General features: G+C 41.0%; 2 protein-coding genes and 1 long non-coding RNA gene across 11 annotated transcripts in view; 1 reads left to right on the top strand and 2 right to left on the bottom strand.

Annotated features, from left to right (window-relative positions):
- Window positions 1–9,121, bottom strand: part of UVSSA (UV stimulated scaffold protein A) — a 48,368-nt gene extending 39,247 nt beyond the window's left edge. The window contains exons 1-6 of the mRNA XM_071753264.1: window positions 8,673–9,121; window positions 8,054–8,384; window positions 6,803–6,923; window positions 5,266–5,700; window positions 3,990–4,099; window positions 3,282–3,410 (exon numbers count right to left, since the gene is read on the bottom strand). Coding sequence (XP_071609365.1) covers window positions 3,282–3,410; window positions 3,990–4,099; window positions 5,266–5,700; window positions 6,803–6,923; window positions 8,054–8,384; window positions 8,673–8,770 — 1,224 coding nt within the window. The 5' untranslated portion in view covers window positions 8,771–9,121. The remainder of the gene's footprint in view (window positions 1–3,281; window positions 3,411–3,989; window positions 4,100–5,265; window positions 5,701–6,802; window positions 6,924–8,053; window positions 8,385–8,672) is intronic.
- The window catches only part of LOC139800381 (uncharacterized), a 33,336-nt gene continuing 18,159 nt past the window's right edge, over window positions 9,091–24,267 (top strand). The window contains exons 1-2 of the long non-coding RNA XR_011727725.1: window positions 9,091–9,184; window positions 9,873–9,960. This is a non-coding gene — a long non-coding RNA (uncharacterized lncRNA). The remainder of the gene's footprint in view (window positions 9,185–9,872; window positions 9,961–24,267) is intronic.
- The window catches only part of MAEA (macrophage erythroblast attacher, E3 ubiquitin ligase), a 48,150-nt gene continuing 44,703 nt past the window's right edge, over window positions 20,821–24,267 (bottom strand). For all 9 annotated transcript variants that reach the window (XM_071753268.1, XM_071753267.1, XM_071753266.1 and 6 more), the window contains 3 exons: window positions 23,541–23,674; window positions 22,418–22,613; window positions 20,821–22,050 (listed from right to left, as the gene is read on the bottom strand). In XM_071753268.1, coding sequence (XP_071609369.1) covers window positions 21,955–22,050; window positions 22,418–22,613; window positions 23,541–23,674 — 426 coding nt within the window. In that variant the 3' untranslated portion in view covers window positions 20,821–21,954. The remainder of the gene's footprint in view (window positions 22,051–22,417; window positions 22,614–23,540; window positions 23,675–24,267) is intronic.

The following is a 24,267-nucleotide window of genomic DNA, read 5'->3' as shown; positions in this document are numbered from 1 at the left end:
TCACACCCCAAATAAATATTTAGCTGAAGCAAACATAACTTGTGTGAGCACACAAAAACTCATTTGCCTTGGACCAGCACAGCAAGACTCTAATTTTTTTCCCAGCAATGGGAAGAAGGAGTGCATGGGATGTCACAGATTTTATAAAATTTGCTGCAAGGAATTTGTTTCTAGACAATTAAAAGATAACCTTTGTCATTCTTTTCCCTCTCCTCCCACAGCTCCTGGGAGTTCAGCACAGAATGGTGTCATAGCCTGCTTGCATTGGCAGGGTTTAGATGTAAAAATGGTGTCCCTCCTCTATAAATGGGGTTTTCTGATGATTTGAGTTCTTCACCATCACAGAGGAGAAAAGAAAGTGCTGGTTATCTCTCATGTCACTGTAAGCCAATGCAAGTCCAAGTGTTTCACTGCACAAAGTTCTGTGCTGTCCTGGAAGTGATTTCATATAAGAGAAGTTCCATAAACCTACAGAAAGCTCTCCTGGAGCTTGAAAACCTTTCCCATTTTTCAGTAAAGGGAAAAAAACTACAGATAAAATAATTTGTGTTAATTTTCTAACACACTTGAATTGCAGATGAGTGCTCTGTGGTCTGGAAAATTAATCAGGAAACAATTGAAAGCCTGGAGGTAACACGTAGTGAGAAGGGCCAAAACCAGACACCTTCCTGCACCTACCAAATGGGAATCTCTGTTAAGACAGGCCAGGTAACCCCCAACTTCTTCCTCTCAATGTCATTTACAGCCAACTACACTGCTGATAGATTAATATTGAATGGTAGTATCAAGAATTACTCCAAATACGTGTTATTTGGATCTCAGCCACATGCATGTGTAACTGCTCAGCTAAACAAGAGTACCAGGGACACGTGGCAATGGAACCAGACTCCAGGGCCTTCCCTCTTTGAAGTGGCAATTTAAATCTCTACAGGATTGAGAGGTATAGTAGAGTTCACAGTAATAAATCTTTTCCAGTTTCAGTCTTTCACTAAAACCTTCCCTCTATTGACTTTCTTGATCTCATTTTGAGGGTTTTATAAAGTTTTTCCTCTCCCTCACTGGGCAAAAACAAAGCACAGAAGACAAAACAGAGGGAAATTAGAGACTATGGAAGCACAGAGAGAGTGAGCTTAAAGAAAGAACAAAAAATATAAGGAGACTGAGCAAGCCCTTGTCCCCAGCCAAGTTTCCAAATCCCTCTCATTCTTGTCTATATTTGCTAATAAAATCACTTTCTCCTAAAAGCTAAGGCTTGCCTGTGCTGAAGAATTCATAATTACACTCAAAATGAGCAATTACACAAACAATTCACCTTTACATTCTCCAGCTAACAATGTTTGTACCTCAGACTGCAGTCTCTAATTGCCAGAAAAACTGCTATCATATCTAAATGCAGAGATGCCACAGACCAGCTATGAGCTGAACAATTTACTCAGGACCCTCCACACTCAAGACACTTTTTCTCTCTCTCTTTGCTTACAAAATGCTCCCTTTCATTTCTAGGTGCACACAACTCTACACACTAGAAGGTAACAGCACTCACTGACTCCATGTGCTAACAAATGAGATCCCTAAAGCCCTGAGCACTGCCAGGAGCTGTGAGGCTCTGCTCTGGAGGACAGACTATCAGTACTTCTTTCCTTGGATCTGAAAATAGCAAAACTTTGGCACAGCAAGAACAGTAATTCCAATGACACAAGAAAGTAGGGTCAGAAGCAACAATACTCAGTGCAATATGAATTAAAGAGGAGCTGCATGTAGCATTTCATATGCTGATATGTATGTATTTGGCACATGGGGATTTAACAATTACCATCTAGGAGACTGTTTATTTTACTCCATCACACTCCCATTTTACCATATTTTTACATCTCAACCAAGTCATCTAATGTGAAGGAAAGATCAAGTACACAATTTCCTTCTGCAATACAAAGCTCTCTATGTCCAGGTTATAAATGTAAAGTAGCTCAGCACTTAACCTAAACTTGGGTATTTTCTGCTGGAGAAAAGCCCTAGGAATAATTATATATAGTTTTTCAATGCATAAGTTAATACCTCTACCTGCATTGCTTCTTTTAGGATGTATTATTTGTGACCACTGCTATTTATTTTCCCTTCTTTATTTTTCTAATTATGAAATGTATTAGCTTTCACTGTACATAGATAGCATTGATCAATCTCCAGAGGTGGTTACAATACCACTTGAAGCACAGACACAGAAGAAAAATCAAGGCTTGAATGTCCTTTATATCTTGCAAGAAATATAGCAACCAATATTCCATGCAGAGGTGCAGCAAATGAAGTCCTGTCAAGCAAATGGCAGGAATGACAACAGATGTCTGGACTCCTTCATAGCTGGTTGCATAAAGGTAGCACACATATTTCACTGGAGAAAAAAACCCTCTGACAAGACACTCTTTCAGTACTTTTCATTCACAGTTGGCATTTTTGACTGGTGTGGTATTAAGGCAATGAACCAGATTAATCTTGACAAAGCTTCATTTGCACAATGAAAGCAAAGTCTACAACACTCAGTCACGACTAAACAAGGCTACCACATTTTTGACCAAGGTATAATGTCCAGATCAAATTCTAATAATCCAGATTTTACTCTGGACCCTGACCAGTTACTTTGATGTCAAGCTGCACAGTAACTTTTGCAGCTCTGCTTTTTAGCTACATAAAGAAGCCATAGATTCCTTTTTAGATCTGTATAAAGTATTTGATCTTGCATTCCATGTTTATTTACAAGTTTTGCCTGTTTCACAAAAACTGCCACAGGTAGCTAGTATTTGTGAAAAATTTGGGCACTTCAAAGCTATATATAACAACTGATTCTTCTAAGACATTCCCAGTCACATTACATTCTCACTCAAGAGAGTAAATGCTCCAAAGCAGAGAAATTGATTTCTTGAATTGTGAGACAGTAGCATGGTTTAGCAAGTTGTAAAAGACCATGAGTTTGCTGAGAAATATGCAGTAAAGAAGCTGAGGACAACACAGTGGGACTCTTGGAGAAACTAAAAGTAAATAAAACCTAAATGTAACCACTACCTATCCCTAAGAACAAGAGTGTTGCCTTAAATCTTATCTAATAAGCAAGCCCAGGGCATACTAGACAGGTGTTTTGTGCAACTTCTTTGAGGGAAGCTACAATCAGCTGAATTACTGTACTTATCACCAAAACCTGTGTTGAAAAGCTTGCCAGATAAAGGTTTAAGAAAAGTGCAATATTTTACTTACTTAGTCCCCTCTAGTATAGCAGAATTTTTAAAACTTACCACTTTTCTTTTTCTCTCTTTAAAGGAAATGTTCATTTCCTTGTATTTTTTCATAGCAGTCTCCAATTTATTCTTGAGATCAATGGCACTTCTCAGCCGATCATCATTTATTCCTGCTCTGGTAAATAACTGCAAAGCAAGAGATCAACATTCTTATTATTCTTTTGTCTAGACATCTGCCCCCCCCAAAAAATTTTCAAGTTTTGTTCATAATTAATGAACAAACAATTAATGAAAAATTGTCACAAATTATTTTATTTTACAAGTAGCAATTAGTAAAGCCACTTTACCTATCTAGAATATAAAAGCTTTAGGAACTACTAAAAACTACTAAAAAAAATTTAGGAACTACTAAAGACAAAAAAAGAATGAACAGCTGGTAGAAACATCTCCTGAGAGAGTCCTATTGGCCAAATTCCATGTGTGAAGCTCCTGAGCAGTAATATCAACTGACAGAAAGGACACACTGCTTTTCTGATAGAGGTATGTATGGCAGAAACAAGCTGTGTTTTACTTTAACCCTGTCCAAAGAAGCCACATTTTATTCTTTTTTTTTAAAAAAAAGTATGACTATAGGTAGCAGCAATGTTTCTTCAACTTTAATTTCCTTCTTGCTTTGTCTCCCTCCAGTCTCTGCTTCTCCATTTTTTTTTTATTTAAAAAAAAAAAAAAAAAAAAAAAAGGTAAAAAATTTTCTCTTCATCCCACCTGAATCCAGGACTGCACAGAAGGCCAGAACTTATTTCTGAGAAGTCTGTGAGCATCAATGACATTATTTATTATGGCAGTATTATCTTCATTCTCCTGCACTTTTATATCTGCTCAAAACAGGAAAAAAATGGTTAAATAGTTAGTGCACAGTATTTACAGTATCTTCACTACAGGAGCTAAAGAAGCTAAGTAGGAGAAGTAGATATGAAACTCTCTAAAATATTTGATCACTTCAGGGAAAGTTGCAAACAACAGAATGTTTCTCTTCTAAGTATTAATTTTTCTACTATTTTCCACATATTAAAAAAAAAATAGAGAGGAAAAACATTCAGTCCAGTAATGACAGAAAAAGCTGTTAAGCTGACTACTAAGGAATCTCTAAACAAACCACAGTCAAGTGCAGACTTACTATTTACATTAAACCTTGTCCTGAGTTTCAATCAATTCACTGAGCACTATTGTATCAGTTTCTGCATATTCAATATGGAAAAAAAATCCCTGCCCAAGTGGCAATAGAGACTTGTTTGTCAAAGAAGCCAAGTATGCCTCTACTCAAGTCAATATGATACTTTTCACCTCTTAGTCCTTCATAAGCCCCACAGATAAATTCCCAGTTCTGTTGTCTGCAAGCACAGACATAGATACCTGTCAGAAACCTGACTAACTCTGTTAGGGCAATATTTTTAAGAGACTTCACATAGACTACCAAAACACAAACCATTCTAACTTTTCTAGAGGTAATTCACATTAGCAAAGTTATATAAAAAAGGTATAATCATAATTCTTAAGACTTCCTAGCAAAACTCTACTTACTACTTCTGGCAAATTGTCAATAGCAAAGAAAAAATGTTAGCAAAACAGACAATTGTAAGATTTTTAAATTAGTAGTTTATACTCTAGCTAGAGAAATAAAGAGGTGAATGGTGAAGCATATGGAAAATAAAATTATATACTGTGAAAATATACTGATTTTTTTTTTCTTATACATAGGAAACTAATCTTCTCCCAGGTATGATGAAGTGCTGCAATGTGGTTATGACAACCAATAAGAAAGTTCAATCTTAGATGGTAGTTAACAATATCTATAAATCACATGCAAGGACATGCAAACCTAAGAATGGTTACTAGGTAAACCAGAACTAGAGAAAAACTCCAAAATATATGGTGTTTAGCAACTCCAAGCATTTGAGGGAAAAAAGAAACACAAATCCCAACTCCAAAGCACTTTAGTCAAAGACTGTCTCCAGCTATATGTGAAAATTTTTCCAAGTACCTGTTGAGATTTCAAGGTCTAGAGTATACTTATGTGAAACAAGCCCATGGCTCCTAACAAAAATCTGGTAATCATCCTCATTGAGAGCAGGGACATCAGACTGAACTTCCAAGCATGTTCCTCCATCCAATTCCTTCTGCTCAGGTTTGTCCTGTTTCTCATCTAACTCTTTGTTTCTCTCAGTTCCAACACACTGAGGAACAGAAACAATGTCCTTGCTGCAGCACGGCTGTTCATCATCCATGTATCCAAAACAGGACTGGTGAGCTTCCATCTGAGAGGACAGGGGAGATGCAGAACTATCCTCCTTAGCTGCTGTTTGTTTGTTGGGTTCCTGTTCTGTGTCATTCCCAGTGAAGTCAAAAGGATCTGGCATCAGAAGTTGGAAACAGTTTTCCATCTCTGTCAGCGTGTTGGCAATCTCTTGGGACATTTCTGTCAAGAGACATCTGTTTTAGAATACTGTTAAACAACATAAAATGCTGTTATCTCCATAGCAAAGCTCTACAAAACAAGTTCAACTGCAGAAGGGTTAATAATTTATCCAGTAATCACTCATAATTTATCCAGATGGATCTCTCTCCACTGCAGAAACCATCTTTATAAAAGTGACAATAGCTTTCTTAAGCATCAAATCTAGAACTTCCTCATCAAGTAATTTAAAGTAAGCATTCCTCCTTTTCCTAGGCTTTCCAGAATTTCACTTTGCATCAAAGATGACACAAATACTTTACAGAATTTGAAGGAGCCCAAGGTTTAGTGAGGATATTCTCATTGATGTTGGTATGTACTCATTCCACAGCCATGAATAGTTGCTTGTAGGCACAGCCATGAATATTTTATTGCAGAAAAAGATGCTACCAATAAGTGCAACTTGAAGAAGGTTAAATCTCTTTAAAATTCCACCCTTCTTCACAAGAACATTTGCAGCATGCAGAGTAAATGCAGACACAGTTGCATGCAATGCATATACCAAATTAATTACATTAAATAACCCTTTTTCACTTACTTTCTCCCTTCCTCTTTCATATTACAGAAACATGTCTGCTATGTTGCTTGGAGTTTCAACCCCTGGTAACACACAGTAGCAGCAGCATGACCTTTTCCTGGATACCCTATGTAGCATCCAAGATTCCTCTGCAGATCACCACCTATACTTCTGGAACACAAGGACTGTATATACAATATAACTAAAGCCATCTTTACAAGTCTGTGCCAGGTCACAGATACAGAAATTAAGCCACCAGCTCCAAAAAGTCTCATGATTTGCCTGCTCCAGGTTATGTAGTCATAAGTTACTAAATTACAGGCTAGACCCTTACTCGAGAACATTTTTTTAAAAAATCTTTTCATACTATCTGAGCTCAAAGGACTGCCACTTATTTCCCTTGATAATCTTTAGGTGAAAGAGATAGAGGGCCAAATTCTAAAAAAAAGTATTATTCCACTCTTCTGTGGTCAGCTATGCTCTTAGAATGTCCATAAATATTTGCTTTAAAAACAAACCAAAAACTCTAACAGAACCAAAGTAATTCACCTTCCATTTCTTTTTCAGCTCTTTTGGCTTTTTCTTTGTAAATGTTATCCAATCGTTTTTTCTTCTCCTCCTCCCTCCTCCTTTCAGCCATGGTTCTGGCATGCACATCTTGAAAATCCACCTGAGGAGGAAATGGAGAAAAAAGTAAACACTCCTCATGAGAAATATATAGAAAATCAATTTCCTAAGATTCTTATCTGTGGTGGAAAATCCTCTAGCATCAGTGATCAGCCAGAAGCTCAGCAGTATTTCCTTTTATCTCCTCTCCTCCTGGAATCAATAAGTACAGCAGTTCTGAACAGAGTTTTTACTTCTACTAATAAAAGGCTGCTAAGAATCAATGGCCTTCAGAAAAGAACCATAAGGAAAACAAAACACTTAGATTCCTGCATCTAAACTTGGGAATAACTGGGCTTTGGGAGTCCTCTGTCACAGCACTGGAAAGATGGGTTATGAGGAATGGGCTGGAAGAGCCTACACAGAGCAAGTATTCCTAGCACATAAAAACATCAAACTAGCTCTACTATTAGTAAAGGAAATTTAGGAAAATTTGTAAGCACTGTTGCCACAAGCATACACTTCACTTCCTGAAGAAGTTCCTAAGCAAGGAAAGTAGAAGAGGTGACATTCAAGTTCATTAAAAGTTACCAAATTTTGGGTTTTACAATTATATGAGGTCTGGGGATTGAGAGAAAGTTTAGCATTCAGTTTCACTTTATTTTCTTATGACAAAAATATAAACATAAATCTGAGTGATTCACTGTGCTTTTTCTTAAAATATTTACAACGTGGTTTTGGTTTTTTGTTTTAGTTTTTTCTTAGAAGACTCTAGAGCTGGACAGCTCAGTACAGAAATCGAGATAGTTTAAATGGGCAAAGAATGACTTAACAGCTGATTGTTCTCAGTTGAAGATGTAATAATTATTTCTCTTCTAAAAAGTCAGGCTGTGAGGCTTCACGTAGGAATCAGTGGGTGAAACCCTGCTGGTGAGCAATACTTTTTTGCACCCTGAGAGAAGGCTAGGTGAGACCAGATCTGAGTACAAGCCTTAGGGTTTTAAAAACTTTACAACACTGCAAGATGAAGAAAAAGTTTGGGGTTTGTTTTTTAAAGCCCATGCTCAACAGGATGTCTCCTAAAGACAGTGTCATTTCTAACAGCTTTTCTTTTATATTTATTGGTTTTCTCTCTTTAACATCTCTGATCAATCACAACCTAAAAACACATGCAGAGGTAAAAACGCAGGGTACCTTCTTATTCTGCTTTAAGAAGTGGTATCCCAGAGAAAGCTTCTTGTAGGCCTCCCCGTATTTCTCATGCCAGTCTTGCACTGACTTTATGGCAGCTTTCCTCAGTTTCTGTGCCACTTCTTTGGGCGGGGGAAGAGGCTGCTCATGGTCTATCCCCATCGTGAGCTCCAAGAACTCTTGGAAGTTGGAAATAATCAGCGTCCGGAATTGATGGGATCGGGTGAACAACTCCTGCACGATCTGGAAAGCCGAGAATCTCATCTCTGCGTGCTCCTCATTGAGCCGGGTCATCAGCAGGTGATAGGCGTGGCTGATGTGCTCCTCTGAAGACCTGGGAAAGGAGAAATCGATGGAAAAATTAAAGAAAAAAAAAAAAAAAAAGCAAAAACCAGTTATTAAAAAAATTATAAATATTTAGCATGCAAACCCACAACGTTTTAAAAACGTATTTTAAAACAGCAGCGTCTGTGTGAGCTGACAGAGGAGCCTCCAGGACACCCCCGGTTCCCTCTGACCCGGGGGGGAAGAAGCTTCGCCTCCGGGGGGGGGACGACAGATACCCGATTCCCTACCTTCCCCCCTCCCTCCCCCGCGTCCGGTGGGTTCGGTCCGGCCGTACTTGCAGATTTTCTTCAGCTCCTTCATCCTGCCCGACTCCAGCTGCGATTCCCCTGAGGTAGTGAGCTCCTCCACCAGCTCGGCGAGCCGCTGGTCCATCTCTGCCGGCAGCCAGAGGCACAGCTGAGGGGACGGGAGACGAGACGGGGACGGGAGGGACGGGAAGAGACGGAAAAGCCTCCCCAGAGAATCACTCAGGCCCGGGGAACCCCCTCAGGACACCGGGACCCCACCATGGGCTGGGCCGGGCCGAGCCGGGCCGGGCCGAGCCTCAGCGTCGCCATTGCCCGCCCCTGAGGGGAAGCCCCGCCCCTCGCTGGCTGCATTCCCCCCCCTCCCTGCAGCAGGTGGTACCTTCCACACCCCCCACCCGGGCACCTACCACCGCCTCCCCCCCCCCCCCACTCGCGGGTGCTGGGAGCCCGAGCAGCTTCCCCCGCCCCCCCGACAACGCGTTTTTTCACGATGACGCAATCGTGACGTCACACAACCCGGAAGCGCCGCGGGAGGAAGGTGGGGAGGTCTTAAAGGGGCCGCGCCTCATTTTGGGAGGGGGGGGAGGGGTGTTAACCCTTTGGTGTCCTCTGAGGCTGAACGCGGGGGTGAGGCAGCACCAGCCTGAGGAGGGAGAGAGGGAGGAAGAAAGGGGGGGTTCGGCCCTCACGAAGCCCCGGGCTCGGTGGGGACCAGCGGCGGTCACCGCGCAGCGCCGCGGGACTGTGACGCTGCTCAGGGAATTTCCACAGGATCGCTCAAAAAGGCGGTTTTGGGGGGGAAGAAACGAGGCCACGGTGCGGGCTGGCAGAGGCCTGAGGAGTGATCAGGGCAGGGAAGGCCCTGGGGAGGAGGGAGGTGGATGAGGGGGGGGGATGTGAGAGGGGGGGTTGAGGTGCTGCCCCTCAGAGACCCCGGGGGGGGAACAGCGGGGCCCGGGGGAGCCCCCGGACTTCACGTTTCTGACAGAGATTTTGGGGAGCATTGAGGGGAGGCAAACCTGCAGCCTCCCTCCTCTCCCCCCCCCTGCCAGCAGCCTCCATCCCCAGGCTGCTCACTGCGAGGGGGAGGAGGAAGGCAGGGGCCAGGGGGGCATTGGGGGCACCCTGTAACCCGGACTTCCCTCACTCCTGCAGAAGAAAGTGAATTTTTTTTTGTAGCTGCTGCTATCTAAAACCTGAAGGGTCGATGCACTCTTTCTCAATAGCTTGGATGCCGTTCTCACCCGAGCTCTGGATACACCCCAGGAATAGCTGGAGGAGAAGCTTCCCAAATCACGAGGCACCTTCCTACATGTATGTCTAGAATTTTTTTTAAAAACTACCCTATAGTGTTTGCTGAAGCTGCACAGCAGCATTGACACTCTTGAGTAGTATCATCGAGGGTCAATTGCTTATTCCTCTGTGGAAAGATCTCTGCAGACTCTTAGCTGGAACTTGATGAGCATTTCTCTGTGTTAGTCAATAGATGCCCATGTCACAGGTTGATATTCCTACAGGAATAGACCCAATGAAGATCAAGGCACATCCCACTGCACTGCAAACCACCTTTCAGTAACCCTTTCAGCAGCCTCCAGCCTTGCAGAGCTCCCAACATCCAGTTCTGTTGCACATCAATCAAACTTGAATTCTAGGGAAGTGTCTTGGTTTGCTTTGGTTTGGTTTTAATCTCAACACAAAACCCACACTGGGTAATTTCAAAGGGACAAGATAAATGTAGAGGGGTAGTACAGGAAACTGCTGGCAGCAGTTTGGGTAGCAGAGATGGGTAACTCTGACAGCCTTCTCTCACCTAAACCACAGAAAATCAAGAAGAAAAGTCTTTACAATATTTCACTGGAATGATCTCCCAAGGAAGTGGTGGATTTCCCAGCATTGGGCACTTTGAAGTTTCAGCTGGACAGGGTGCTGGGCCATCTTGCTTAGACTGTGGTCTTGCCAAGAAATTTTGGACCAGATGACCTGGGAGGTCCTTTTTGACCTGGTGTTCTGTGAAAATACTCTTGTCATTGCCTTTGTCAGTGTGTTACTACCTGGCTGCAGAAGAGGCACAGCCACTGAGAGCAAGGGTTTCCTGACTGATTAGGGAAAAATATCTAAAATTATTTAGAATTTTTTTTAAAAAAATTTAATCTATCTGATTGTTTAAGCTCACAAAGCTATGGGAAGTATATTTTACATTTTCAGATAAGAGAAAAAATAAGCTTTGTAAAGCTCTGGCATTCCTGCCTGTGCAGGGAGCATCATCCCCTGTCCCCTCTGAGACGGGGCCGGGGGGTGCAGGAGGTGCGGGAGGTGCGGGGCTGCCTTTGGGCACAGCCCCCAGCAGATGGCAATGCAGGAAAACCTGTAGCCTGTCCGGCAAGGCAAGGGCTGGGGCTGAGCTCAGTGTTCTTGGAAGAAAGCATCGCCTTCCAAAGCCTGCTTGATTATTTTTAACGTGTCTTGCAAGGGATACCAGCGTCGTCTTTTCTTTTTTTTTCTTTTTTTTTTTTTCTTCCTGGTTTTAAAGTATAACATTTGAATTTACAGTCTGATGTTTGGCAATAGGTTTGACACCCCAGACCCAAGACCTGAGGGAACCCCAGACCTTAGGGCTAATCTGTCAGAATATTCAAGTGCCCTGAGGTTTTTAGCAAAGCTGAAAAATATTTTTTAAATATATAAATCTGTATATATTTACATGTTGTCCATTGTGTTTACCTATATTTTCCTATATATAAATGTTGCTTAAGGACTCTGCTTACAACACATTCTTAGAGCTGCATCTTCTGTCTCTGTGCAAGGCCACACAATTTCCAGGCCAGGAATGAGTCTTTAGTGAGATCAGAGGCTTGCAAGATGATACACAGAGATTAATTTGAAGAAGGCATTTCAGAGTATGAAATGGAAAACTACTTTTCAAGGAAACTACTTTTGATAGATGTTAAAAAATTAACACATCTCTCTGAGAAAACACTGAAAGTGGAGGTGTTTCCCAAGCAGAACACCTCCCTGCTACCCCTCTGCTTGTAAAGGAAAATGGGTGTAGTAAAATTTTCAGATAAACAAGCATTAAAAGTTTCTTATTGTATGCTTTGCCTTTTATCTGAACACACACACACCAAAAACAAAACCCAACAACCCCCCCCCCCCCCCGAAAACTTGAGTGAATAACAAAAGCATGGAAGATAGCATGAAAAAAAAAGCTTGATTGCACAAAAAGCCTGGTGAAAAAACTTATTTTTCCCTTTGTATTAAGCCTGAAATAACTTCACCTGGCAGCAAAGTGGCTCTTTCTTGAAAGGCCAACGATGATGAACTGAAATCTCAGCTGAGTGAACAAAATGCTGTCGTGGCACCACAACCACTTTGGTTAAAGTGTCTGCAGGGAAAGGATGGAAATGGAGAGTGCAGACAGTATAAGTTCACTTACTGTAAACAAGGAATTCAAATTATCTGCAGTCAATATGATTTCTTTCATGTCCCTGTGCTTATATCACTGCTTGGGCTCTGTGTTAAATGGTGCAATAAAAACATGTTTCTGGTGCAACAAATGCACATGTTGCAAAACCATGTTGCTGCTTCAAAAGTATTTTAGGTAACTGGCCTCCAAAGACTGCACAGAAGTACTTTAACATTTATCCATATTCAGCATTTACTGCTTAGAAAAAGAACAGATCTTAACCTATTTCAGAACCACCAGCTTATTCCAAGTATGTCTCCAATATGTTGGATTCTGCTCTGGCAACAGCAGGGTTAAACACCCTCAGAGCAGTGGTGAAAAGTTGAAAGTAGTGGGCATTCAGCTGACATTAGATCATGGCTGATAAAAAAAATCTTTAAAAAATCACTGATATATAGGGAAGGGTACAAGAACAAACTGCAGAAAATAAATGGTTGAAATAGTTCCTTTAAATAAAGATTTAAATCAGTTTTGATTATGTGAGGTTACTCGTTCATAAATAAAAGCATCTTCAGGGAAAAATATCCCACAGTAAATGGTCTTGAGTAAAGCAGTGAAAAGCACAAGAAACAAAAGATTAATTCAAACTAGAAAGCAGGCACATATTTTACCAGTGAGGAAACAGATTCTCTGTCCCATGATGATGTTTTCCTGACAGATGTGCTCTTACCAAACAGCTCTGGGTTGTACATAGTTTTGAGAGCCGACATCTGAAATCAGGTCACTGGATATCTGTCACTCCTGGCTGGTTTGGAAGGCATTAAGTTACAGAGGAGACAAAACAGAGGAGGCAGGACATGAAAAGCTTGCTGACTTAGACAGCAAATGTTAAAGCAGGAACTCTGGATGCTCCTGCTGTGGAGCTGTCAGTGGATCCTGGAGAGAGGACAGGCTGGAGGGAGAATATTTTGCAAACAGCATATAAAAAAAAAGGAGATTCTGGACCTTTGAGAATTCCTCAAGTCAAAAGCAACTACTCTAAGTGTCTGAGAAAGTTCCCAGTTTCAAGACTCAATTAATTAGGGACAGATAAATGTGATAGGAAGGTTCCTGTGATGGCAGAAACCTTAAGGGCAGCCCCTGCCCACAGCAGGGGAGACAGCTGGGAGCAGCTGGAGTTGTGAGGTTACATTTTTAATCTTTGGGATTTTAACAGAATTGATCCATACTGGTACATTTAATGGGATGTGCACAGAGTTTTAGAACATTCAGGAGAATGTTGCTCTATGAGACTTTATGTTTTAGCCTAGACATTTGAGTGTCATTTCAACTGAGTCTGAGACTTTCTGGAGGAGCCCAAACCTCTGTTTTGCTGCTTTCAGTATGCAGCCAGGCCATAGTTTTTATTCTAGATGCTAGAAAACTTTTGATGTTTTGAATTTTCTTAATCGGGTGAAATAATGAAAATGATTAATTTTAAACTTCTCAGGTTCTAGATGAAAGTATTATTTTGCAACAGTAGTTTTTAAAGAGACATCTGGAGATACAGTGCCAGATTCCTTGGCTCAAAAGTGCTGCTTGGCTTCTTCAGGCAACATGACAAAAATGGTACAAACACTCTTGATTTCTTTTCATGATGTCTTGAAAATAAAAGGTGTGGAGAGAAAGACTTAACTTTAATATTTTCAGATTAATATTTAACCCAGCAGCTCACACCATCAAACACAGAGATCACAGCCTATCTATGCAAAGAAACCACTCATTATCTTTTCCTAATTGCTTTAGAAGGAGAGATGTGTTTGTGGATGTGGCAACTGATAATCTCATTTTAGTGAGGAATTCTGAATTTTAGAGGAGGGCTCCAAACAGAGACAGGGAATGTGTTTTAGCCAAGAGTAGGATAATTTCTCTCTTGACAGGGCAGGTGACATTCTTTCCAGTTATTATAAAAATGAAGACACAATAGAGGTGTCAACAAATATTCACTGAAGGAGTGAAATAGCAATTCAGTTGTAGCTACTGTGCTTTTTTCTGGCCCTGGTGGTTAACTGATCAGCTCTTCTATGAACCATCACCCTTATTATTCACTGTTTCATGAAGTAGGATAATGCATCCCTGTAGCTAGAGAGCTGGCAGTGGATATGACAGTGAAATTCAGAGTAAACAGACACCACGAAGTCTGGATCATCAGAGCCTGTGTCTGTCTGAGACCAACATTTCACAAAATGCTTCTGTAAAAATGAAAAAGACAACAGATTTGCATCAGTTCCCATCTATTCCTCAGTGACCATCAAACAAGATTACATCACAGATTTGGTGGTATTCATCCCATTTCAGGGCTTTTGGTTTGGCAGCTGCTTGTGTCTTTTTTCCCACACATGCAGGTTAGCAGTGGAACCAGAAGATGGTCAAGTTGCAAAAGCTTTGAGGGCAAGATCCATTTCCAGACTCAAGAGGCTTCAAGCCTGGTCTGCTCAAGCCTCGTGCTGACTGCAGAATGGAGCCAGGCAGCAGTTCAGTACCCCAGAAATAGGAATATTAGAGCAGCCTAAGCTGATCAGAGCTGCAGATTACCCTTCTCTCCATAACGTAAATCCCCACACTGCTCAGGTATCTCTTTGCAGCAAAAGCCATTGCTGCTGCTTCTCTAGCTCCAGTGGCCATCCACAGAGACAAATTCCTGATGGGCCATCTCACCAACCAGCCTGAATTCTGCTCAGTTTGCTATGATGGAAGTCATCCCTGTAAACTGACATTCCATATGGCCAGGAATGGGATCATTTCGTATCTGGTGGCCATGAGATCCTGTGCACAGCAGAACAGGACAATAAGATGGCAGCCAGTGTGTGCAGGGTTTAAAACAGAAAACCATGTCACATCCTTGTGAAGAAACAGCAGGACACCTCAAGCCTTCCTAAGACCAATTGCCCTCTGATCCTCTTCAAATTTTAGTAATACATTTTTATGGTTTCAGTCTCTGAAGCTGCTGCTTTAAAGAGAGGAGGTGTCTCCATATGGAGTATGCAAGCTCACCCTGAAGAACTTCCCACAGCTCTGGTCTTGCCTCTTCTGAGTGATTTGTCTTGCTGTGATTTGCAAGGAAGGAAAAGGATATTGTCTACTGATTTTATTATCTGTTTATTTCCTTTTGGGGAATTTGTCTATATGATCCTGCTTAATCTCTATGGGCAGGGAACCAAATATTTAAGTTAGCTAATGATCTTTTTGTCCTGAAGTGAATAGGCTTTATCATCTTTCTCTCCTCATTCTTCCTTCTGGCTTTGTCAGGAAAAAGTCCTGGCTGGGAACTCAGATGAGCTCTCTGGGAAAATCTGCTCCTCTGCTCTGTGGGGTAGATAAAACTATTTCCTTGAGAAATACACAACATGAAAGTTAATCTTATGGGATAAGAAATAGGGTACAGATGCAAGGAGTAGGTACATATGCAAGTCCCAGCCCCTCAGGTGTCATCTCCCACTTAATCAGCTTTGGGTTTTCCACTTTAATTTGGGAATGAAGGAAATGTCTTATCCTGAGCCAGCTGGGCTGGGAAGAGGTTTCTGGTCCAGTGATCAGCTCTGTGCTCCCTTTGCTCCAGCTTCAGTGTAGAGATAAAGACACAAAAACAAGCAGGACCCTACTCCAGCTTCCAGCAAAGGAGCACCAGGCCCCTGTGCAGCCCTCACTTCTTCATCCTGATGGCAGCACCATGTTATGGTTGCATTTCTCTTTAAAAGATGCTGGAGGCTCAAAGCCCTCAATAATTATAGTATCTAATGAGGATTCTTTCAAGTGAGGTCCTAGTTTACAGCTGAATGAACTCTGCTGCTAAAACAATCTCATTTATTTGTTACTCCACTCCTCAAGGTCACCTGTTTTTTTCTCTGACAGTATTCCAGCATAACTCTGGGCTGAGGCTACCTACTAATTTTGCCTCATCAGCATATTCCTGCTTATTGTGGAACATCAGTAATGGCAAGTATTATCAGCTCCATGATAGATCCCTAAGGAACTCCATCAGTTATCCTGTCCTTCACACTGCCTTTTATCCCAGCTCCTGCAGCCAGATCCTCGTGCAGTTTCTAACTCCCACCTTCTTCAGTTGTTAATGTCACCACACGTAATACTGCACTGCAGATGGATTTTGTTTGAGAAGACTCAACAACAGCAGCCAGCAGGGTGGTATGGCACAATCATCCTCAGTGAACCTCTCCCCTTCACCCTCACAGTTATCCTGCTGGTTGATTTTTTATTCTCCCTTCCCCTTAAAAACCAGTGACTACAGCAGAAGGTCTCCATTCAGGTGATACCATCTCCAGGCTGGGTACCAGAATATCTCTTTTCCTTTAGATCTGAACAATCAACAATTCCAGGAGAGCTATTGCTTGGTTTCCATAACTTAGGCTTTTTTTTCTCTTCACCTCCATGTTGTTATTTCAGCTTTTCTCAGTGTATCTTCCTCCTTCCCTAGTGCTGAACACTGACATCTTTACTAGGAGCAAGAAGTGGAGTGCTGGGTGCAGTTTTGTAATCAGGGTTGGATCTCTACCACACAGGAGTTTTATGTTATATTTTTCCTCTGATAAGCACTTTTTAAACACCTGCAGTTATTTTAATCTCTTTGAAAGATTACTGACTGATAGCATTTCTTAGCCCTACCCTGACACTTGTTCTAATTTTTAATAGGTTGAAACAAACAGCTTTTCTTGTTCAGCAGCCTGTTCTGCTTCTTGCTGTTGTTATTTCCTGTTGTTCTTCTTGCAGTGCTCATTATCCCACAGCTGATTACCCCTGGCTTGGGATGCAGATCTCTGATGATTTTAACATGGTCAAATAGTGGGATTTTGTGGTGAAGCCTGAAATACCTTACTCAAAACTCTGAGCTCCTCAGTGAAAGTAACCTGTCACTAGCTAGCAATGATAGGGACTAATTTAATTTTTGAAATGAAGAGGTTTTGCTTACAGATTCTTCAGACTTCAGTTCAAACTTAAATCAGGACTGATCTCTTAAGATGAGTTTGTTTTCAATTACTAGCTCAGATACCTGTTTAACATTTTATAAGATCCAGCTATAATGTGTGTTGGCTCTATAGTTACAGGACCCAAAAAACCCTTCATCCCTCACATCCAACATTATCTGGGCTCTCAAGCTCCCTCCTCCCTCTTGCTGGCAGTGACTGCAAATTTTCTTCCCTCATGTGCCAGAGTTATTCTACTTACAGAACCTACCTGGCTGTATGAAGAAAATCTGCTAGGAACAAAATACAGAGAAATTCTGCTCTTCATGTCTGCCCTTCCTGATCTCTCCCTAAAACCAAGAGGAAGTTGCGTTGCTGAAAACTTCAATAAAAATTAACTTAGGTAAATAAAGAGAAATGCTGCCTTTGAGGGTGGCTGGGAATTACACATATTGCAGAACCAACCAGACACCAGATCTTCAGAAAAGCACCATGGCAAAGATCCTGTTCACTGTCTAACCTGCAATTCATCATCAGATAGAAACAATAGTTACTGTGAATGCTTTTAGTGACCAGAAGAAACAACTTGACAGTTTCTCTGTTCAAGGAGCAGATGAAGATCAGATTTGATCAACTCTCCTGTTGATCTGAGTGGAGTTTTTTTGGTGCACTGACTCAGAAAGCAAGGAGCTGGAGCACTGGGACAGCTTTGTTAGTGACACTTTTAAAGCCACAGCTTATTTGTACCAACTGCCAGAAAGTCACTGCTCCAAGCAGAGTCTGATACCTCGTTACAGAACATGGAAAAACAGGATGGAAGAGGTTTAAATACTCATTTTGTTACACCAAGTGACCTCCATATCTTGCTACAGGAGACACAAATGTGTTAGATCACAGTGTAGTCACGGGGCTCAAAGGATGCCCTGGTAAAGTGCTTGGTGTGTCTCCCAACACACTCTGCTCATGCTATCTGAAGCATGAAAAAGGAAAGCCAAAATACTACATTTTTTCTCTGAACAATGGTCCATTAAGCATGTTCAAAGGCTTCCATTTGGCAGATTGCCAGCTGTACATAATTCTTCCTCTCCCAAATAATCCTTTTTTTTTTTTTTTCAAGAAGTAATCTTATTAATGAGTGGAAAAGGGCATGCTTATAATAGTAAAAAAAAAAAAAACAAACCACAAAATCATACCAGCCCATCAGTCTTTAAAGCTTCCTGCAAAAACTACCCTAACATGGTAGCAGCTTCACTACTTCCTAGCTACAAAGTGTTGCAGTTTCAGCATCCTGAACCCTTCTTGGCCTCCTAGATAATAGAATCCTTCAACCTGAAACAGGTATTGAAGCCCCACAGCACTGTGAACACTTACCAGTGCCTCTCCTTTTGCAGTACTGGAGAAGCTTTCAGACTAGGGGGTTCGGACCACAAGAAATAGAAGGGAAGGTGAAGACAATTCTCAGCTTCTGTCTAACTGTAGAAAACAGAGAAACCTGTCCTGACCACAAGTGGGACAAATCATTGCCTTCAGACAGGAACACTGTAACAAAAGTCCAGAGCCTCAAGTCTCATTTTGTTTAATTACTTGGCAAAACTGAAAACACATCCCAGTGAAGTATCTTGTTCATTTCCAGCTCAGCCAGACCTTGAGAGGAGATAGTTTTCACTTTACCAAACAACCTCTTCCATTTCAAAACCATGTCCTTCATAGTACAGGCAGTAACTTGTACCCTTAGGGAAATAAATGGATTGTCTGTCTGCCACCTTAGCACATTGCCAGGCATTTACATGATGCAGATGATCCATAGGAAAACTCTTAAGTACCTGATGGGCACTTTGTGATTGATAAGAAACACAGACATCCCTGGTAATGCAAGATGTATAATTAAAAGAAAAAGCTTGGTTTCTACATAGCAGGTTATGGCCATATTTATTGAAGTTTCCACACCTGGTTACCATCAGGTTATAAAACTGATTCCCCATTCTATGATTTTACTACTGCACAAGATTCTGCTAGAATGAGACAGGTTTAACAAGATCTTTATCCAAAATTTCAACTGCTGAGGAAAACCCCCGCCCCATCTCCACAAACCAGACTTCTAAAGTCCACTTTTCAACATAATAGGCAGGAATCACTGCAGTGAGAAAAGTTATTAAAACTGTTTACAGGCAGTTAAGTTTATACTTACTGTGAGTAATGCAGTGCTCTGGGTTTGATGTCTGAAGCCACCTGAGCTCAAGGATTCTGGATTCTGAGCTCAAGGCTGGAAAAAGCAGTCAGGGAAAGAAAACCTCAACTCTGAGCTGCACCAAAGCAATCCATCCCTGCCACCATTTCTGAGCCTCATGAAGCTGGAAGCTTAAGGATGAAAGCCAGGCTATGGGCACACATACAGGACACAGTCCATAGGGGTCAGCCAGGAGTCTACAGCCTGCATCAAACTGGTCATGATGTGTTCAGAAGAGGCTGTTTGATTGCAGATTCCTAAAATGAGCAATCACAGGTAATGAACAGCTGAAACTCCCCCAGGCTTTTCTAGAGCACCTTCTTGATAATGCACCCTCAACAATTCAGACCTCATGTTGGCACCTCTGAAATGACACTTCCCCTAAATGGAAGCCCTTCTGTTGTAGGGCAGCTGCTTCTCCCCCCACACTAAAACTCCTGCTTTTGGGAGTGTGAATTTTTCTACCACTCTGCTCAGACCACAGAAATCAAAAAGCTCTGAAATCTCAGGAAACCACAACTCTAACTGGTACTTAGAGATGGAAAAGCAACAATTTCCCTGGCCTACAATTGTTGTGCAGTTACCACACATTTCCCTAGGGCTGATAAGAGCTCTACCTCTTCCTCCCAGCTTTGGCCTTTTATGCATTTCTGTGAAGTAGGGGAATAGTGAGGTTGCCATTCCCAGTTATCCTTGCCCTTCTGCTCTGATGCTGTGAACAGCCTGCCAAAGCAAACCAGATGCAGTTCCACCTGGGTTTCAGTAGTGTTGCTCCTTAGGGTGATGTCCTCTCTGCTTTTGAGTCAATGATGCTTCAACTCTTGCCCCATGAGGATGGAAGAGATCAGTTACTGCTTCACTGACAGCCACTTACTGATGGATGTTCTCTCCTTAACTGCCTCCACCTCCTCTTGGCACATTGCTGTTGCTCTGAGGAGCTGCTAAATCTACCCCATTACAAAGTGCTGAGGGAAACAGACCTTTCCAGCACGTGCCAAGCTGGAAGCTCTGCACTGCTCCAGACAGACCTGTCCAGAAGCATCCATCATGTGTGCTTAGTGAAAATGGAACCTTTTCAGGTTCCTCACTGAAAAAAAACCCAAAAAACCCCACCACACTGAATTTACAGTTTCAGAGTGGCTGACACAATCAGTTTATATATCTCTGATAGACTCTAAGTGTTGAATATCAGTAAAAGTTGTGGTCCCCATAAGTATCCTTTGGTAGGTTTCTTTAAAGCACTCACTCTCACAGCAAAGCCACACACCCAGCAGCTTCCACAACATTTTTTCCAACAGAAATTCTTCAGGCATTCAGTGGCCTTCTAGGAAGTGGCAAAAAAAAAATTTGACAGGAATATGTATTAGAGTCTTCTTTTCAAATATGAAAAGTTTAACCCCATGCTTTGAAAACCATTTATGGATATAGGTGGTAGCTTTTTGTTTGTTTTTAAATCATGCAGAACACAGGAACCACACTTAGAAGTTGTATTAGTTTTGAGAACCCCTTATGAAAGAATTAGGGTTTTTTTACATTTAAACACAAAGCAGCTTTCTACTTTTATATAATCAAGAAATGGAAAACAATTTTTATTAACATGTTTTACATTTACAATCTTTTATTAGCTAATCAACATCAACATGCAAAAATAAGCGCTAAATACAAACCTCTACAATATGGTTTTGTTTAAACTACAATGGTTTCATTTTTTTTGAAAAGTCATAAGGATGTGTTCTGTAGTTGTTAAAATTGAACTATTAGTCTCAGTAATGAATACTATTTAGTCCCTAGAATTATGTAATCATCCTGCAAGGCATCTTCAGAAACGTCGCCCAACACTTAAGAATACCAGCTCGTTTTCATGTGAGTACATTCTCAAAGCAAGAAATAAGGCAGTAGCACTAACGATTTCATATTGAACCCTATGCACATAACTAATAACTTTAGAAGGACTTTAACACTATGGTAGACTGGAAAAAGAACATTTAAACAAGCGTTAGAGTTTGCCTGAAATGTTCTCGGTTCCTCTCGATACTTAGTAACCTCCTTAAAATATTTGGGTTTGGAAAAGACTTCATACTCCTTCAAACCAGTCCCTAGTTGATCCTCCAGAGAAGCCAGGCTTGTGTCAAAGACACCAGCATCTTCCCATGGAAATAAGTTACATCATTCATGTCCAGGTTTGCTTCACGAGAGGATCATGAAGAAGGCAAAGAGGAGCTTAAAGGAGAACATATTGGTATTTGATAACAAAAGGGTCTTGGACAATTGTGAAAAAGAGGGAAGAAAAATGGATTTAATTTCAAATCTGTTGTAACTTTTCCCCCAGTGCAAGTGTCCATCTTTAAAGAAAGTCATACTTTAGAAGATGAAAGTACTTTTGAGAAGAGTCCAATTTTGACCTTATGGTACAAAACCTTAACAATCAAAATTTGTTTTTGTTATTCAAGTACAAACTTAAGTCATAATTCCTCTTTTTTCCTTTTTTTTTTTTTTTCCTTTTCCTTTTTTTTTTTTTTTTTTTTTTAATTTTTTTTTAAGAGTGTTTATTGTTGCTCATTGATCTTTGGTCGCAAGAAACAATAATGCCACCCACAGGTCTGATCCCCAAGGTGGCAGCTTTTGCTTCTTTGCCACACATTAAGGCCCCCCCTCTACAGGGTATGCCAAGATACACTGTGTCAAAATTCCAGCGGCACTTCATCCCAGGTTTTATGGACCTACATGATGTAGACTTTCTCAGCTTGTGAGAAGTTGAAGACTTCTTTGGTTCTTGGGCAAATTACTTTGTCATCTTGACGAATAGAAAGCAGAGACTGGAAAAAGAGTTAAATCAAAAAGTAAGATTCACAACAGCATCTCAAATAACTGTTTAGTAGATAAACTTTATTTATTAAAAACAATGTTATAGTCTAAGGTCAAAGTACCTTTGCCCACCAAAATTATCACTCTCCAGAGGGAACATTTTCCAATGCTATTTAATTTCATGTTATAAATTCATGTATTCAGATATTACCTTCTTTGAAGACCAATTCAATCACATACAGCCCTTAAAAGCTACCTCAAGAAGTTATTTTTCTTCCATTAATATAGAAGATATACTAGATTTTTTTGCTTTTATTTTGATAAAGGAAGTTAGAACTAGAGCTCTTTTAGACTTAAGTTGTAGATTTCAACACTTACATTGTATCCATAGACGTATCCATTTGGTAACATCATAGGAGGATTATTTTCGTTCATTACATCCCCTGAAATCTTGCAGACTAGTCGGGAGTTGGCACAATGTGCCATAGGCAGAGGCTGAGCCAGCTTGTTCAGGGATTTGCTACACACAGGGCAGTCTGGGTTTTTTGAGCTCCCATCCTCTTTATAACACTGTCTGTTTAAGAACAAGTTAAGGAACAACCACCACAGAATGTAACAACAATTATTTAATCATAGAATCACAGAATTGACTGGGTTGGAAGGGACCTCAGAGCTCATCAAGTCCAACCCTTGATCCACTCCCCCCGTGGTTCCCAGCCCATGGCACTGAGTGCCACATCCAGGCTCTTTTTAAATATCTCCAGGGATGGAGAATCCACCCCTTCCCTGGGCAGACCATTCCAATGTCTGATCACCCTCTCCATAAAGAAATTCTTTCTCATGTCCAACCTAAACCTCCCCTGGCACAACTTGAGACCTCTTGTGCCCTCTTGTCTTGCTGAGAGTTGCCTGGGAAAAGAGACCAACCCCCACCTGGCTCCAACCTCCTTTCAGGGAGTTGTAGAGAGTGATGAGGTCTCCTCTGAGCCTCCTCTTCTCCAGCCTGAACACCCCCAGCTCCCTCAGCCTCACCTCATAGGATCTGTGCTAATGATCAGCATCAGGAAAAAAACGATAGTAAGCTGTGCAAATATTACCTATGTTAGAGACTGTACAGAGCTATTTAATTCAAGTTTAACCTGTATGTATGAGAATCAAGTGCTTGTTTTGTTTCAAGAAACAAGAATGAGCAACAAGTGTGTGAAAGCCTCTACAGTTAGTTCCTGATGTAGAACACTTCAGTAGCACCAGTCTCCCCCCAGTGCACCATGAGATGCAGCAAACCCAACCAAGTTCCAAAAGACACAGAATATATTTGAATATTCACATAAAAACAGAGAGTAACTTGAAATGGAAAGATAGCCCAGGATGCAAACACAACAGATTTCAAAAGTATTCAACAGTAAGGTTTTCCCTTTGAGCTCTCCAAAAAGCATCCACAGAACAAAAAACTCCACCCTGCTTTTTTGCACTCCCCAGTAGTACGTGCATTAAAGGATACGGTGTTTTTATAGCTGAAAGGCCTGCCTGGAGTGTTATAGTAAAAACAGAATTGTTTCCCAGCTGATGTAGTCTGTAGTTATCATATCTAAACTGTTGGATCAGCATTCTCCATCGAGCAGGGTCCAAAAGATCCTGTTAAAAACCAACACAACTCTAAAGTCATTTTCAATCTAATTGTCCTGGGGGTCAAAAGTCTGAGAGTGGTAAATTGTGCAAAAGTCACAAGACTGAATCCATCACAAAACAAGTTTACATGCTGATGCATTGTATGAGTGTACTTGTTTAGAAAGTACCCTTTAACACCACATTTTTATAAATACAATTTAAATTATTACTTAAATTACTTAAAATAGTTGGCATAACAATATTCAATCTCCCTCCATCATCTACCAAGTGTTCCAACTAAGGTATGCAAATCCTGGTAAGGCTATTTTTCTTTCATTTAGTTTTCTAGAATTCTGGCCTGCTTATGAAGCAGCATTACTCTTGTGGAATGTTTGTTCTGTAGCCCCTGAACCACTAACATTGAAAAATCAGAAGTGTTTTTCTCACTCAAGCTAATTCTGCTGATATACCTGTAATATACAATGTTTACTGAATTTTGTAGAAAGGTTTTCGTTTGAAGAGCTGGCACAACCCCAGGTGAGAGAAAGCTAAGTTAAGCTGTGCATTTAAGGACAAAATTCTTTAATATATATTGTAATGCTGTGGGTTGTCTAAAAAAG

This window comes from Heliangelus exortis, chromosome 10 (assembly GCF_036169615.1).
Source record: "Heliangelus exortis chromosome 10, bHelExo1.hap1, whole genome shotgun sequence".
Lineage (NCBI taxonomy): Eukaryota > Metazoa > Chordata > Aves > Apodiformes > Trochilidae > Heliangelus > Heliangelus exortis.
The sequence above is the reverse complement of the archived record's forward strand: the minus strand, read 5'-3'. Positions and strand labels throughout refer to the sequence as shown.